Genomic DNA, 17,649 nt, shown 5'->3' with positions numbered 1-17,649 from the left:
AGTAGTCGTAGTAACATAATGTAAAAATGTAAGATTTTGTGACATAAAAAAACAGGCATCAATCGTGGCAAAATCATTTATTTTGATTTAAAAACTAAATTACTGATCCGATTTCGATAAAATTTTTATGTAACCTATCTGAAAGTATATTCTTTCAGATAAAAAAAAAACAATTTTCCAAATCGGTTTACAACTCTAACATCAGTTATAAACATATATAGGTACGTAAAAAAAACCCATCAAATTGAAAATTTCCTTCTTTTTGAAGTCCGTTGTAAAAGTAAACTAGTTTTGTTGAAATTATCACAGAAAAATTAAATTAGTAACAAGTCGAATTCAATACTGCTAAAATTTTCTGTCCTGACTAGTTAGTAGCTTTGACTGCATTAGTAACTAATAATACAGTCAAAACGACTCGTACTAAATCTAGAAAGCTGTTTATGATGAAGCCCAAATTCTTTACCCATATAATAACCTAATCGACTGCAAACCTTGGCATATGCGAGCGTACACCAAAAGCGCAACCGCAAGTGCTTCGGAATCCAAACCCAGTACATTGAACAAAAAATAAAATAGGTTTATTTTCAATCGTCTTTAAAATGTTAGAAGTTTTCAATTCGGTTGTATTTTTTTTTATGTTTGTTAACTCATAGTTTTAAATTAATTTGAAATTTCTTTTTTTTTTGTCTGAAAGGATATTACTTAGAGATTGGTCACATATAATTTTAATTAAAATCAATTCAATACTTTAGTTTTTACATCAAAATAACAATTTTTGTCATTTTAAATATCTAATAATCTTTAAATATAAAACGTAAATATTCACTCAGAAAGGATTTTAGAAAATTTCAACCTAAAGGGAAAACATCCTACTAGGGTAGGCAAAGACTCCTACACAGTACAATAAGGTACACTCAATTATATAATCAATTTTCTATTTGTACTATTATTGGACTACGGCGAACTGTCTATGCTCGGGTCAATTATTCAATTGTTTACATTATTATTGAAACACGACCACACTGTGTATGTGTCAAGTTACAATCCATTTACGACATGGAATATTTTATATTTACCGCGGGCAGTCAACCAAGCGAAACGACATTACACTGTACGTACGAGGCGATACACAAAAGGCGAATTTACTGCTACATACGTGTATATAGTAATCTATGTACTTACTTACATATTACCTCAGCCAAAGAGAAAATGCCAAAACATTCTATGGTTACAGATATTCACGGTGGAACGACACCAGGCTTTGGCGTTTATGTAATTTTCTACATCATAAAAAACGATAATATGTTTTATATATTTTCCTATTAAATGTTACAATTATGTGAATGATTGGAAAGTATTTGGATGACGCACAATGGCCCAAGTGAGAGGCTTTTTATATATATATATATATATATATATATATATATATATATATTTATATATATATATATAAGGGTATTTGAAAATCCCAATGCTAGTGGTTTACATCGGGTTTTCCCCTTGTATTTTGCATATAAAGAATTGTATTATAACGCATATAAAGTTTGAGCGCATTTTATTAGAAGCACTGGATAGTTAAATATATATAAATATATATGTATTTAGGTCTATTATACTTACATAATAATATATCAGGGGAAATATATATAAATATAGTTTATATAAGTGTATTATTACGTATTATTAAATGCCTTTAGGCTATCTATTATATTTACCAAAAGTGAGAGGCTAAGCGCGGAAAATGGAGTCTTTTTCACATTTCACACAAGTATTTGGATGTTTTTTTTTTTTTGCAAATCAAATTTGGCAGTAATCGGTTATAATAATATTCTAATATTAACAAGTATTCAAAATTTCAGCCGTCAACTGTCCACTGCTCAACATAAGCCTTTCCCATAAGGGGGGTTTTGTTAGTAGTTGCCACGCTTGGCAAGCAGTATGACAACCGCAGTTAGGCTTTTAGAAATGTTTTAAGAGGGACGCTAATTAACACGTATACATCATCTTAATTCAAGCGGGCAAAGCCGCGAATACAAATAAATTCATAAGGTACTGAAGAATCTTATTAATACTATAAATGTGAAAGTTTGTAATAATGAATGAATAGTTGGCTGTTTGTTAGTTTTTCATGCTGAAACGAATGACATTTTTGAATGAAATTTGGTATACAGATAGGCTTTATCCTAACTTAGTACATAGGATACTTTATGTACTGATCCACGCGGGCGGTGCCGCAGGATACGGCTGTATAGTATAGTGTTGTGATAGTGTGAAATATATTTTTACTTAGTCTAGAAACAGAACTTTAAATAGAACTTATTTCTCAACTGACCTTTGTACCACAAGGCCAGAGAAGTTCAATAACAACGTAAATAATTTAAGCATTTGTTACTACAAAAACAGCACTTCAATCGTAATAAATTAATAATAACCAATACTAGAGCAAGTCGTGTGGTCCCGTCATAGAATGGGCCACCCCTTCCTTATCCGTGGGTGTCGTAAGAGGCGACTAAGGGAACTTAATGATCAACGGATGGGCGGCAGCGTCCCTTTTAAAACGTCGCCAAAGCCGAACTGCGGTTGCCAACCCGCTTATACCAAGTGTAGCAATTACTGGCAAAACCCTCCAAGGGGGAGACATATGTTTAGTTATTGGCAATATTTGATGATGATGATGATGATGAACACTAGAGAAAACGTATCTATACATAGATTCATTTACCATTTATCTATTTTTTTTATTGTTATGCAAATGAGTAGACAGTCTGCCTGATGGAAAGCGCCTGCCGTCGCCCATGAACTACTGCAACACCACCAGAGGGAGACTTTGTACAAAAGTCATTTGTTTGGGTACCTCTGCCTCATTCATGTTCCTACCGTGAAACAGTTGTGGTTTCGGTTTGAAAAGTGAGATATGGCAGTAAATTTTCAAGGTACACAGTAACAATACCCTATTTCTCAGGTATGGCAACGCATGACGGGTATCATTGGCGGAACAGTGTACTCTGTTATGTCCATGGTACTGCTCATGTTTATAGGCGACGGTTACCGCTTTCCATCAAGTGGGCCGTCAGCTTGTTTGCCATTCTAAGTTGCATAAAAAATACGAGAGTTGTGTGGTTCTATTGAAAGTTGGTAAAAACGTAGTTGAGAAAGTAAAATAGATACCTACAGGATGTGATGTGTCATCATAAATAACAGACAGACAAAGTTGCGGAAATAGCGTATACACAATATGAAATATAACTTAATAAATAGGACTCGGAAGACAGTCCTAAGCATAAAGTCCTGTTATTTCCTTTCAGGAACTTAAACCTCTGTGCCTTTTTGTTATGGCACTAGTATATTTCAATAAGTGAGCATAATAGATTACTAGACCTAAACAGACAGCTTGATATAGGGTTTTGTTTTTTTTTTTTTTGTTACTTAGAATGGCAGACATGCTGATAGCTAATCTTATGGAATGTGGTAACCGTCATCTATAGACATGTTACACATTAAAATGCATTTTCATTTGTAACAGAACTTATGGCTGGATTAGGTATATATATCTCATCATATCAACCCCTTAACTGTCCACTACACATAAGGGTGAGTTTCCCAGTAGTTGCCACGCTTGGCAGGCGTATTGGCAATGGCAGTTAGCCCTCGATGATGCTCTAACAGGGACGCTGCTGCCCTTCCCTGCCCACCCCTTGATCATTAATTTCCCTTAGTCACCTCTTACGACACCTATGGGAAAGGAAGAGTTAACCCATTGTAACTTACTATTACTAGACGGATTTTAAAAATTATTACAGCTATAGAAAGTTACATTATCAACTAGTAAAATGGGCTTATTTTATTTTGAAGAAAAAACAAATATATAAAAAACTTCGTTCGATATAATACTTCTTGTTGGGGGGAAAGGGATTGTTAGTAATGGGGTCAAATGGCTCTATTACTAGCAATATACCCTGTCAGGTTGACTTCCACGTGGTTCCCCCTAGAAGCCATCGTGACTAATTCTAGTTTAATTCGTCAGGATGGGCTAACTGACCTACTTTCATCTTCATCTGTCAACCCTCACTGGTGCCCTGCTAGTGTATACCAATAGCGCAGACGGGGTTACCATACCATTATCACACATTGAAAAAAAAACTTCTTGTTAGACATTTTAGGGTTAAACATGGATAATATTATCTACTATATATAGGGTTAATTAACATACAAAACGACATAGGCAGTCGTTAAGTTTACAGTCGGCATGCACGACAATCCTGTGGTCGTCGATAATAATTGTCATCCGTACATGACACTTCAATTCACCATAGCCATTCACCTGTCACTAATTAATTATGATTTATGGTTACAGGGATGAACTAAGGTTATTATAGAGTTATTTACGTTAATAATTTTGGAGTAGGTTTTAATTTGGTGACATTTAATTGTGACTAGTTGTACCCTCCGGCTATGTCCACGTGAATCAGTACATAAAGTGTTTTTATCCAATGGTTAGCTGGTAGAGAATGCCATATGGCATTAAGCTCGCCATTTGTACAAAATTTTATTGTGCAATAAAGAATAAATAAATAAAGTTTCCTTTATGCCAAGTTAAGATATACACGGGTATTAATTTTTAATTATATCTGTTCAGTAGTTTTTACGTAAAAAAGTAACAAACATCCATTCATTCATCATCGTGATAAATTTTGGCATTTTATACATTAATACGATTATATTAGGCGATATTTTCGCTTGTTGGAATCGATTTTGATGATTCGTTATACAGTCTCTTAAAATCATAAGTGTTTACTTCCATATTGGTATCATATTAACTTTATTACGAAGTCATGAAAAGTTAGGAAGTCACGTATAAATTTTAATAACAAAAAAGCCTAAACCCAATAGCGTTCAAAGCTATTTCATATGCCATGACAATATTAAAGTTATTACTATAGTTTTACTTGTACAGACCAATTATCATGTATGGCTGTCGCCTGAATTAATTTTTAATCAAGGTAAGCTATGAATACTGTTGCATGGCTGTGTTTCGGTTTGAAGGGTGGGATATGGCGTGAATTTACTGGGTACAGAGGAATAACACCTGAGTCCTCAGGAATGGCAACGCATGGGGGGTATCATCGGCGAAACGGTATACTCTGTTATGTCCATGGTACTGCTCATGTCTATAGGTGACGGTTACCACTTTCCAACAGGTGGGCCGTCAGCTTGTTTGCCATTCTAAGTTGTATAAAAAAAAAAAACTGTTTTTATTAATGCTAAAAGCATCAATATAAAATGCAGCAAATTCTTCAATACATATTGTACATTACTTGTATGTAATTATATGGTGTAATATTTTATTATTAATTTATTACAACGATGTCATTAGAGATATTTGCTAAATAAACGTTGTGGTTTTAGAATGATAACCTATCTCTACGGGGGGGAAAGGGATTGTTAATAATGGAGTTTGACAGCCCCATTGCTATCAAATTGCCCTATTAGGTCGACCTCCACGTGGTTCCCCCTGGAAACCATCGTGAACAATTCTTGTTGAATTAGTCACGATGGGCTAACTGACCTACTTCATCCTCACCTATCATCCTTCACTGGTGCCCCGCGGGTGTATACCGTTAGCGCGGGTGGGGTTACCATTCCATTATCACCCATTAAAAAAAAATCTATCTCTACGATTATATGATATGATACAAAATAACGACTTTTCTTTGAATTTCAAAAAAACAATTTAGTATTTTACAAATAATATTCTGTTGAAATTATTTTAATCAAGTTATTCTATTACATCGCCGTGTAGTCCCGGCAAAAAATAGGCTACCCCTTTCTTTCTTGTAGGTGTCGTCGCCTAACTAAGGGAGGGCGAAGGATGGGCAGCAGCGTCCCTCTTAAATCGTCTCTAAAGCCTGACTGCAGTTGCCAATCCGCCTGCCAAATGTGGCAACTACTGGCAAACCCCCTCAAGGGGAGGCTTATGTTCAACAGTGAACAATTAAAGTCTGATATGATGATTTTAATTCAAAACTGAATACTGTAATTAGAATCATACTGAAAATATATATAAATCATATAGGTATAAACATTTCAACACAACATCAAAGGCATAATAGGCTTACACAATGAAAACTCTCTCAACAGCCTGTCTGGCTTCTGAAATAACTCACTCAATGACTTTGTACATTTACATGATGGGAAATGTCATCCGGTCACGCAAAAGTATTATTATTACCTATTCTGATTGTGGTCATACATTTTTATGAATATTTTGAATTAACGAAGTGGAAAATCGAAATAAATAGGTTTTTTTATACAATTTAGAATGGCAAACAAACTGACGGCCCACCTGATGGAAAGTAGTAACCGTCGCCTATAGACATGAGCAGTACCATGGACATAACAGAGTATACTGTTTCGCCAATGATACCCCCCATGCGTTGCTATTCCTGAGGACTCGGGTGTTATTCCTCTGTACCCTGTAAATTCACGCCATATCCCACCCTTCAAACCGAAACACAGCCATGCAAACACAACTGCTTTACGGTTGAAACACGAATGGGACAGAGGTACCCAAGCAAACGACTTTTGTTCAAAGTCTCCCTCTGATAAATAGTATGCTAGGAATTAGAATAGTTTAAATAAGTACTGTCAATAACTACTGTGGGTAGCCCTTTTAGATAGATACCCATCTATAAAATCACGTTTACCTACATGTACCCACTTAGAATGATTACGTCAAATCATTTTTAGTACCGAGATTGGTTCTGTTCTAGATGGTTTAGACCAGAAATAAATTTTCAAAGGATGGGAAGACTTATTTATTCCTCTTCAGTGGTGCACTCTTGTACCTGAGTATCAGAAAACCAACAGAGTAGTCCTGATTTTCATGACGACAAAGAGACAGTGGTAGGTAGTGAGTAGACACGGAAGCTCTCCTTTTGCCGGTTGAGCTTTTTTGTGGATGAAAATGGAATGGTAACTCTGCCTGCGTTATCGGTTTATGCTGGCGAGGTACCAGTGAGGGATGAATGCAGATCAGTTACCTCATAGTGAAGAATTTAATAAGAATTAATAACAATAGCTTCTAGGAAGAATCATGTGGAGATCGACCTGGCCTATTGCTATTAAACTCCATTACTAACAATACTTTGCCGAATAAGGTTTTCGCGATGTGTCTCCATCTATATTTGTTTTTTTGTTAAGTAAGAACATTCCACAATGGCCTCTCCCATTGCTGATGCCATGGCCGTTTTAATGAGGTCAGTCCTTTACGTTGGTAACCTATTTTAAAAAACGTTTAAATCTTCTATAGAATTTTGGATAAAATTAGACAATAAAAAAATATATAACCAACAGTTTTAATGTAATAGTACGTTATGAGAAAGCTAATAAAAACTCTAAAATCATTACTTGAAAATGAAATATGATACTGGTAATGATTATTATCCATTTGTAGCTAGAATAAATGATAATGTCGTTGTTTTGGTAAACATATTGAAGGTCGTACTGTCTCCGGTAAGACTATTGTCTGAAAGAAACAAAGATATTTACATAAGTGGCTACGATATGAATTTATTTTCTGCTAGCTTTCATCGCTCAGTATCCATGAGCAAGTTAGTTATATCTATCTTTGGTTATGTCATATAAAAGTATATAAAGAAGTAAGTCAATATACCAATACCTATATTAATTATAGATAGATATATAGATACTCTTTATTGTTTCCTCCATAAGATTACAATTGTAAAGTTATTATAAATACAAACAATTACAAGAAAATATTATACTGTGAAAACAATGGGCGGCCTTATTGCTAAGAGCAATCTCCTGCAGGCAACCCTTGGATGGAGAAAAGTAATAATAAACAATTTGACTAGAGGCAAGAAACTCTGTTCGTTTTTTAAATACATATAACCATATGTATACATATGTATACATATAATTATATTTTTATCTGTTAACTACTTTTTACCAATGACTTTGTCTGCGTGATTGCAAAATTTTGCTTGAATTAATGAGTACCTTATATCGCTATTCCAAATATTACATGTATGCTAAATTTCAAGTGGTTATGTGGTAAAGGCATCGAGAGTTGACAAACACACTCATTTTTACTTTTATAATATTAGTAATTATTTTTTTTATATATAATTATTTATTGTATATTTGTATTGTAGGTAGGTACGATTGTAGGTAACTCAATCAAGTATAAAAAGTTGAACTGAACATAAATTGTTAAAAACTAACTAAAAAACAGATAGGTTAAAACTTAAAAACTCTTTAATAATTCCTTTTCATTCTACCTACACGGGTGGATGATTGAGTAGACTTTATGTGGTGGACAACAGGTACTATTTCTAAAGTGTTAATACAGTCATAGATTGAGGATGATATCTAGTATTAACTGGATTATTGAAATAGCTATAAAAATAAAATTTGACATTATTATTAATCATTATTAATTATGTTAAAGTTTTTGTGTTTAAAGATTTAGGCTCTAATGTTATTTCTAGTTAGGTTAAATCTTTTTAATATTATTTCTTTTGTTTATACGTATTATTCCTTTTTTATATAAAAGTCGATTTGAATTTACGGGGTACAGAGGAATAACACCTGAGTCCTCAGGAATGACAATGCATGGGGGGTATCATGGGCGAAACAGTATACTCTGTTATGTCCATGCTACTGCTTATGTCTATTGGCGACAGTTACCACTTTCCATCAGGTAGACCGTCAGCTTGTTTGCCATTCTAAGTTGTATAAAAATACATATATATTTTTTTTCCTGGGTGAGCGTATGGGGGGACTGTAAAGCTCATCCAGTTGATGTAATAAATAAATGAATATATGATTTTTCTTTGGCGTCAAAACTATAAACAATACCAGTAATCTACACTGTAATTACTTTGAGAATTAACCATTTAATAATACATTGAACGAAAGATTACATACTCGTAACTATAAGTATATATTCTTTGGCACACATATATATTATTTTCATTTCAAATTATGCGCGTAAATTAACTGGTCGTAGAATTGGTTTATTCACCTTCGTAAACGTTAAGGTCGCCAAGAAATTATGGTTAGCGAAACATAATAAAAATTTACTTATTTATATTAATTTTATCGTTAAAGGTCATAGGTGAGTGGACTTTTTCTCACCTATATTTTGACCTTGACTGTGCCCCTGTTATAACAGAATTCTCCGCATACTACCGGGCTATTAGTTAGCACCCGACTTTAAATCAGAAGCAATTTTTCTATACTCTTTATATATGGTGACTTCTTTGCCATTTATAAGCTGATTTTGACAACTTTTTTTAGAACCTATATGGTTTACATTATTAATATTGATATTTTGCGGTATCTTCGTTAATGAGAATTGTTTTTTTTTTTTATTGACCATACTACAAAAAATATTTTAAGCAAAACGTGGGCTTAATGCTGTATAACATTCTCTCTTAGTCAAAAAATTTCGAATCATAAAATTTAAAAATTGTTGTAAATAAACAGTTACAGACGTATCAATAATATATATATATATATATATATACACATTTGTACAGTGGAGAGCTACTGTAAATTATGATCATATAACATGAATACATTAATTAAATATTACTTACATATACAGATATCATTATTTACCAGAAGGAGACTGTACAAATTCGTTTGCTTGGGTACCTCTGTCCCATTCGTACTTCAACCGTGAAGCAGTTGTGTTTGCATAGCTGTGTTTCGATTTAAAATGTGAGATATGGCGTGAATTTACAGGGTACAGAGGAATAACACCTGAGTCCTCAGGAATGGCAACGCATGGGGGTATCATAGGCGAAACTGTGTGCTTTGTTATATTCATGGTACTGTTCATGTCTCTAGGCGAGGGTTGCCACTTTCCATCAGTTGAGCTGTCAGCATGTTTACCATTCTATGTTGTATAAAAAAAATATTTTTTATCGAAAATATTTAACTAAGTTTCTAATTTAAAACTATTTTATTAATTTATTTTTCTGTAATATAGAAAGTTTAGTACATATAGTAATAGAATCCATAAGCTTTGCAGTATTTTCCTTCAGTATTACATTTCGAAAGTTATTATAAATATATCCATACAAATAAAATACATTTAAGTATCTAATTGGATTTAAATATTATGTCCGTCACAAGAAATTCACTTGGGAAATGTTATTTTCATTGTGTAAAAATGTATTCAGGTCACATTTTAGCATTTAATGTTTACAATGGCACAACATCTGAAGCATTCTGCCATTACTTCAGTATGACGGCTATTTCTATGAATGACGTACTTTTTACTAAGTAAAGAAGTGACGCCATACGAAACAGGACGGAAGTAATCACTGCATTATATAAGTACTCGGGGTAATAACAGTTTTCAGCTACCTGCTCATATTCTTTTATACAATAGCTAAAAACTACTATTTGTCTGAGTACTTAGTCGTTGTTGCAAACTCCTTAATTATTTTAAAGTTTTTATTTTTATTTTATATTTATACTTTTTTGTTTTCACAATTGTCACTTTGCTCTTTTTCGCTGTCGTAGTCTGTCTTTCGTAGTTTTCTTTATTATAGTTATTTCCCTTAAAACTCATTGTTTAATTACATCAAATACATCAATATACAGTCCATAATATCGCCTACAGTCGTATATACAGGGTGAAGTCAAAATTGTTGGCATCCTTTTAAGGCAGTATTTTAGGGCATCCTTTTAAGGCAGTAAAACTGAACATTTCTGCTAAAGAAACTTGTGTTGAAAAATAATTAAATAGTTAGCCTCCCATAATAAATGTAATATTTCTTTCTCGTGAGTGTCTTAGGAGGCGACTAAGGGAACTTAATAGTCGAGGGATGGGCAGCATCGTCCCTCTAAAACATCACCAATAGACCAAAAGCGGTTGCCAACCTGCCTGCTAAGCGCGGCAACTACTGGCAAAATCCCTCTAACGATAAACTGTCATAAGTAACTCCCCCATAGACTGTCATAAGCAACGGGGAAACTGTTGTTTATGACAGTCTATGGGGGAGATCTATGTTCAGCATTGGACATATAATGGACAGAAAAAAATAATTGCGATTTCATCCGTGTGACCGGGATATGTTTATTGGCCGGGATAAAAAGTAGCCTATTTCCTCTCCCATCCCATATAGTACATGTATACTAAATTTCATAATGATTGGTTCAGCCGTTAAGGTGTTATAAGGTAACAAACAAACTTACATTCGCATTTACAATATTAATAAGGATTGACTCAACCATATGTTAATAGATATCTGTTAAACAATAGATTTATTGTAAAACAAACATTAAAGCTGAAAATTATATAAAACAACAATAAAATACAACGGTGAGGCGGCTATGCGTGTTACATTTTGGACATTCCCTTGGCCGTGACCTGACCTGCCCGGATAATGGACAGCTTTGTTGTAACAAAGTACACATATCATAGCGAACTGGGGTTAATAACGATTTCACTAACAAGAGGTCCCCTATTGAGGACATATTTCAGACATATTTCAGAAAATATTATAAATGTCAGTGAGCTTGTTTGTTACCTTATAGCGCTTTAACGGCCTCACTGATGAAATTAAATTTGAAATTTTTTAATCTAAATTGTAATATCAGATACTAGTTTTTACCTACAACTTCATCCGAGTGACCGGGATATATTCACTGATCGCGATAAAAACCTGCCTATAATCTTCTTTATCTCATATAGTACGTGTATACTAAATATATACCTATAATATACATATATGGTATACCAGAGGGAGACTTTGTACAAAAGTCGATTGCTTGGGTACCTCTGTCCCATTCCTGTTTCAATCGTAAAGCAGTTGTGTTTGCATGGCTGTGTTTCGATTTAAGGGTGGGATGTGGCGTGAATTTACTGAGTACAGAGGAATAACACCTGTGTCCTCAGGAATGTCAACGCATGGGGGTATCATGGGCGAAACAGTATACTCTGTTATGTCCATGGTACTGCTCATTACTATAGGCGACGGTTACCACTTTCCATCAGGTGGGCCGTCAGCTTGTTTGCCATTCTAAGTTGTATAAAAAAAAACAAACGACATTACATGTCTACTAATATTATAATTGTAAAAATTACATTTATAATATTACAAAAGATTTATTTAAATGTCTACACACCTACTACCTACAGTTATTTGTAACAACAAATATGAATCATGAATCATTGTCGCTGAACCATTAAAAAGATCAGAGGTTAAACTAAAAAAAATGTGACATCACCATACTTAGACAAATGTTAGACTAAAATTAATGGATAAACTTATACAAAAACATTTTATAACTTTACAAAATATAGGGACTTAACAAGATGGCCGCGGGCGAAATGGCGCGAAATTAAATGTCTTGAGTATAGATGGGCAAAGCACCGGGTTTAAACCCGGTGCTTTGGTAAAAACCCAATAAACACCCATAAACTCCCATAATCACCCAAAAAAATAGGTTTTTACGTATTTTTTGAAAATATGTAAGTAATACCAATAAATTATTTTTATAAATTGTATTGATCAATTCTACAATATTAAATAAAACGTTAACTAATAATATTTCAGGAAATTTTAAAAATCTATATATAATAAAATGAAAGTAATTAATTTTCAGTGTTTTCATGTTGCAGTTGATCAACATGTTGGCCTTTTGCTTCCCGTAGATACTTTAAAATTTCTTCATAACACCTCGTTCGCACACATGGCCGTATATATTTAAATTCTTGAGCCACTAACAGTCCGAAATACTCATTTCTTTTATCCTCTTCTCCATAAATTAAGCATTTAGAACAGTTTGTTTCTTCTTTCAGTAAATTTTCTTTTACTTTATCCTCGTTTTTTTTCTTTGTTGCGACGACGCTGGGTATATCATCTGGACACTGGGTCTCACTATCGCCAAATATATTTGGAGATCGGCTTCGGCTACGGCTTGGCAGACATTTTTTTCTTTCTACAATTTTAAATTAAATTTATTAGAATAAATGCTTCGAACACACGCGATCTAAGTACCTTTTGTGTTTATTATACCTTACCTACCTAGGTATAAAAAGAGTACTTACGTAGATTTTCTTTTATTAACTGTTTTATACGAAGATCTTGATCTCTCAAATTAGCATCCATTTTACTTCCAGTGATTATCAACTAAATTAATAATCCACAAAGTATTAAATAACGTTTTTATGAAATATTTAGCACAAAAACAATACCCTTTAAATATCGATCGTCAGTAACTGTGGCTGACTTACCTATATTCTAGCAAGCAGGACTGCCAGATGTGAAGGGGAAATCCCCAATAAATTGTTGCATGTGACTGATGATGTGAGCATGTTCGTTTCATAATAAAAATGTTGCCAGGTAACCAAAAAGTCGTATGTTTTTGTGCGAATTACGATCATAATCTTTACGATCGTACATTAAAAAATAGACAAATAATAGTATGAGTACGATTTAAATCGTATATCTGTCAACCCTGCTAGCAAGACAGCGACAAAATCACGTTGCATAACAATGTAGCCCAAGCTTATATCTTATGAAATATACGGAAGAGATACGGACTTAGAAAAAACAGAAATGTTGTTCTTTGTGGAAGTCATTGATGAAATTCTATGTATTTTAGCCCGCAAACTTTCTTCAAACAAAAACAGCGCCATCTAGTATCGAGTTCTGTAATTATCTCTTTGTTTATGGATTTGAAGTAAGACCGCCACGCATGCAATACATTATGACTGGGGATTCCCCTATTCGTCGACGCTGAATATGAGGCGACGACAATCACTGTCAAACGTGTTCACTATTACTCTGACTCTGGTAACGTGACTTCCTGGTAACGTGTTAGGTAGGAAAAGCAGTAAAAAAGTGCATATTAAGGGAGCAGATTTGAAATAATATTTATACTTAACAAGAAATAATTAAAGGTAAGTGGATTTTTGAATGATACAATTATATCATGATCACTTAACAATTTTAACTTAAAATTAGATGTATTATTACAAGCTTTTATTTAGCTTGCGTTATGTAAATAAAAGTATGTAGGTATGTTCGTATGTTGATGCAATTATCCTCAATCCTCAACCGACTGGGATAAAATTTTCCATACACGTTTATTTTGGATGATAGTGCATAGTTAGCTGAGAGTCGTCATTGGATAATAATGGTGGATAGCCTAAGATGTGTACTAGATATTTATTTTTAACATAATATGCGTAAGTACCTAATCGAATTAAAGAAGTTGCTGAGAAAAATACAGAACAATACGATAATAAACTAGCGTCTGCGTTTAATCCTCCGAGGAGATGTAATTTTACAAAGGTTTTTTGTATTTATTTTATTATTTTTTTAATAAATTTATTGTAAATAACAAGAAATAATCATTGTAAAAAAATAGGCACTCTATTGTTGAATTTTCGTCAGACCAACTAATCATCGTTCATTTTTTTAGGTTCAATGGGGAGACCTAAAGATTTACGCATATGGGAGCACTACCGTACTTTACCAAACAAGTCTGTTTCTTGCAAGCTTTGTAATAAGGTCTACAAATTCAGTAATGCTGCCAAAATGCTTCAACATCTTATCACTTGTCCAAAATCTCCAGAAACATTAAAAGACTCTATGAAACTTATAAAAGATAGCTCGTCCAAAACCAAAATGTCTGGACTGTCAGAGATAGAGACAAATGATTCTTTTATAAGCCCCTCGTCGTCTGCTAACACTACAATAAATGCTGAGTTTCAAGACACCGATGATCATATAAAAACAGAATTAGCGAGAGCTATATTTGTAACAGGGACGCCATTATCGATAGTGCAACATCCTTTATGGATACAATTTTTCGAAAAATTGCAACCAAAATTTAAAATACCTTCACGTAAAGCTTTAGCGACAAAATACTTAGATAAAATATATAGAGAAATGCGTTTTGAGTTAAATGAGGAACTAAATGCTTGTAGTTACTTACACCTTCAGTGCGATGGCTGGTCTAATTTAAGAAATGAAGGAATAATAAACTTTCTTATATCAAAACCTCAACCTGCATACGTTAAAAGTTTGAATACAGAAAGTAATTCTCACACTAGTGAATACCTTAGCCAAGAAGTTGAAAAAGTAATGAAAGTGTATGGAGCAAATAAGTTTCTTGTACTTATTGGCGATAACGCTAGAAATATACAAAAGGCATTCGAATTAACAAAACTCAAATATCCACATGTTGTTCCTCTCGGTTGCTGTGCACATATCCTTAACTTGTTGTGCCAAGATATTGTAAAGATACAAGAAGTAACTGTGTTTATTATGCAAGCCATAAATATAATAAAAACTGTTAAAAGGAGTCAACGATTAAGTTCCTTGTCGATAAAATCAAGGCAGGGTGAAGATTCTACACAAACACTAAAATTGCCTTGTGCTACAAGATGGGGAAGTCATGTTACTTCGTTAAAAAGTTTGAAAGCAAATAAGATAGCTTTGCAAATATTAACAGTTAGAGAAGATGTGGTAATTTCAAGAGATATTAAAGATTTAATTCTAAGTGATGATTTCTGGACGAAGACAGGGGAATGTATAAGTATTTTGGAACCAGTCACTGAAAGCATATTTTACTTAGAGAGCGACCAGAATCGTTTGCATCGCACATACATTACATTTAGAGATGTACAAGCTAAGATACGTTTTGCATTAAATGAGATTTCGACATTGAGCGAAGAAAGCAAACAGCAGATTCTAACATCAGTATCTTCAAGATGCAATATGGCAATGAGGCCAATACATTTTGCAGCATATATTCTAGACCCCAGGACTCTAGGAGTCGAACTTACTCAAGAGGAAGAACTTAAGGGTATGGAGTTTATCTACAATTTAAGCCAACACTTAAGTTTGTCAAATGTAATGGCAGATTTGGCGTGTTATAAAGCTAAAGAAAACTTTTGGGCCAGAGGATTTGTATGGAGCTCATTAGATAGCATTGAGCCCCTAATATGGTGGAAAGGTATTTGTGGTTCCACTGAGTTAAGCAAAGTAGCGATTCGTATTCTATCAGCTCCCTGTACTTCGGCAGCCACTGAGCGTTCCTTTAGTATCCAAGGCTACATACATAATAACAAAAGAAATCGACTTACAACTGAAAGAACTGAAAAAATTTCATTCATTTGTTATAACTGGAATCTTAAACATAAAGCTGAATGCGAGGACCTTCAGTTTAATGAAGAAAATACCTTAGAAGCTTTCATTGAGCAAGTAAATGAACATAACAGTTTAGACGAAATAGAGCCTATCGAACCTATACAATTCATCGCTTGTAATAACTCTGAATCTGACAGTGATTGACTGTAGTTTTACATTTTACTTTCATCTCTTTCTTAATAAACTCAAAATCAAATTAAAAGTTTTTTATTCTGTAGGCTGCATAATAATATTGTCTATGTCCAGTATAGTGGACGTCTTGCGGCTGAGATGACGATGATGAAGTACAAAATCATAAACACCCAAAAATTTGGGTGTTTATGGGGTTTAAACCCAATAAACCCAAAACACCCGGTTTTTACCCACCAGACTTTAAACCCACCCAGGTGGATTGCCCATCTCTAGTCTTGAGTGAGGAAGTCCGGAATGGTAAGGAGGATTAATAGTCGCTTGTGCAAAAAATAATAGAGCTTAGTTGTGTTTTATAATTAACAATAATAAAAAAAAACATAGTTTTAACACTGGAATAATATTTTTGGAAACGTCAAGCACAATACGCTTTTTAAATTCCCATTGTCCAGTTATATCAATAAACCGTTGTAATTTAAACATAGATATAAGATCGACGCCATTATAATAGGTAGGTGTAGGTAAACCAAACCCTATTTCATAATGGAACCGTGCCGTCCATTCAAACAGAATCACGATAATATTCATTAAAAAGCTTTTAAAAGTTCGATACGGTTGTCTGAGCAAAAAAGAAGGAAGCCAAGACCGAGATTTCCAATGATATAAGTACATAAATTAATTAAACTTTCAATCTCGTGAATTTTTCATCAGGCACGTTTTGTCCATAATCAATAGATAAAAACTATAACTGTAAAGTGAAATATGGAAAATGGATTAGATAGATAACTTTTGTTATTGAATAAGTTAAATTTATTACTAACTATGCTCAGATATCTGACAATATTGGTAAAAGTAAATACTCAGTTATTTATTTTACTGATTTATTTATTTGTATCACAATAATTATATACTTGAAATTTTTATAAGCAGTTAGATATTTTTAGATTTCATTCTCAATCTAATTTACTTTATTTAACTATTAAATAGTGATGATAGTGGTTAGAATAAATTCTACGTTACGTCTCATATATTTTTATCATTCTATTAAAGTATCTACCTAACAAAAGATAAAATAAATTTTCTGTCTTGATTTATTTCTTTTTACGCCTCTTAATTTTGATATTCAGCACTTAGCAAATAATCACTTAGAAAATCAAAATGTTAAAAGAAAGCCATAAAACACCATTTTCAGACACGGCGCCAAAGTTTTGCAAAATAATGACTAGTATCTAAGTAAACAGTAGATCCCTGCCAAATGTAGTTGTCAATAAAACGAATGAAAAATAAGCAAATTTTTATACATTTTGAATATATCTAG

General features: G+C 33.4%; 2 protein-coding genes across 4 annotated transcripts in view; both read left to right on the top strand.

Annotated features, from left to right (window-relative positions):
- LOC113509749 (uncharacterized) overlaps positions 1 to 17,649 on the top strand; it is a 159,077-nt gene that overhangs the window by 108,357 nt on the left and 33,071 nt on the right. The gene's annotated exons all lie outside the window — the stretch shown is intronic.
- On the top strand, positions 12,421 to 16,603 carry LOC128201661 (uncharacterized). The gene is made up of 2 exons (XM_052899308.1): positions 12,421 to 13,945; positions 14,470 to 16,603. The coding sequence occupies exon 2, from the start codon at positions 14,475 to 14,477 to the stop codon at positions 16,344 to 16,346; it is 1,872 nt and encodes a 623-aa protein (XP_052755268.1). The 5' UTR covers positions 12,421 to 13,945; positions 14,470 to 14,474; the 3' UTR covers positions 16,347 to 16,603.

The sequence above is a fragment of the Galleria mellonella genome, unplaced genomic scaffold (assembly GCF_026898425.1).
Source record: "Galleria mellonella isolate WM207_F2 unplaced genomic scaffold, CSIRO_AGI_GalMel_v1 utg57, whole genome shotgun sequence".
NCBI lineage: Eukaryota > Metazoa > Arthropoda > Insecta > Lepidoptera > Pyralidae > Galleria > Galleria mellonella.
The sequence above is the reverse complement of the archived record's forward strand: the minus strand, read 5'-3'. Positions and strand labels throughout refer to the sequence as shown.

Bases quoted from the DNA above. Each gene is read 5' to 3' on its own strand.
- LOC128201661 (XM_052899308.1), top strand. From the start codon at position 14,475: ATGGGGAGACCTAAAGATTTACGCATATGGGAGCACTACCGTACTTTA.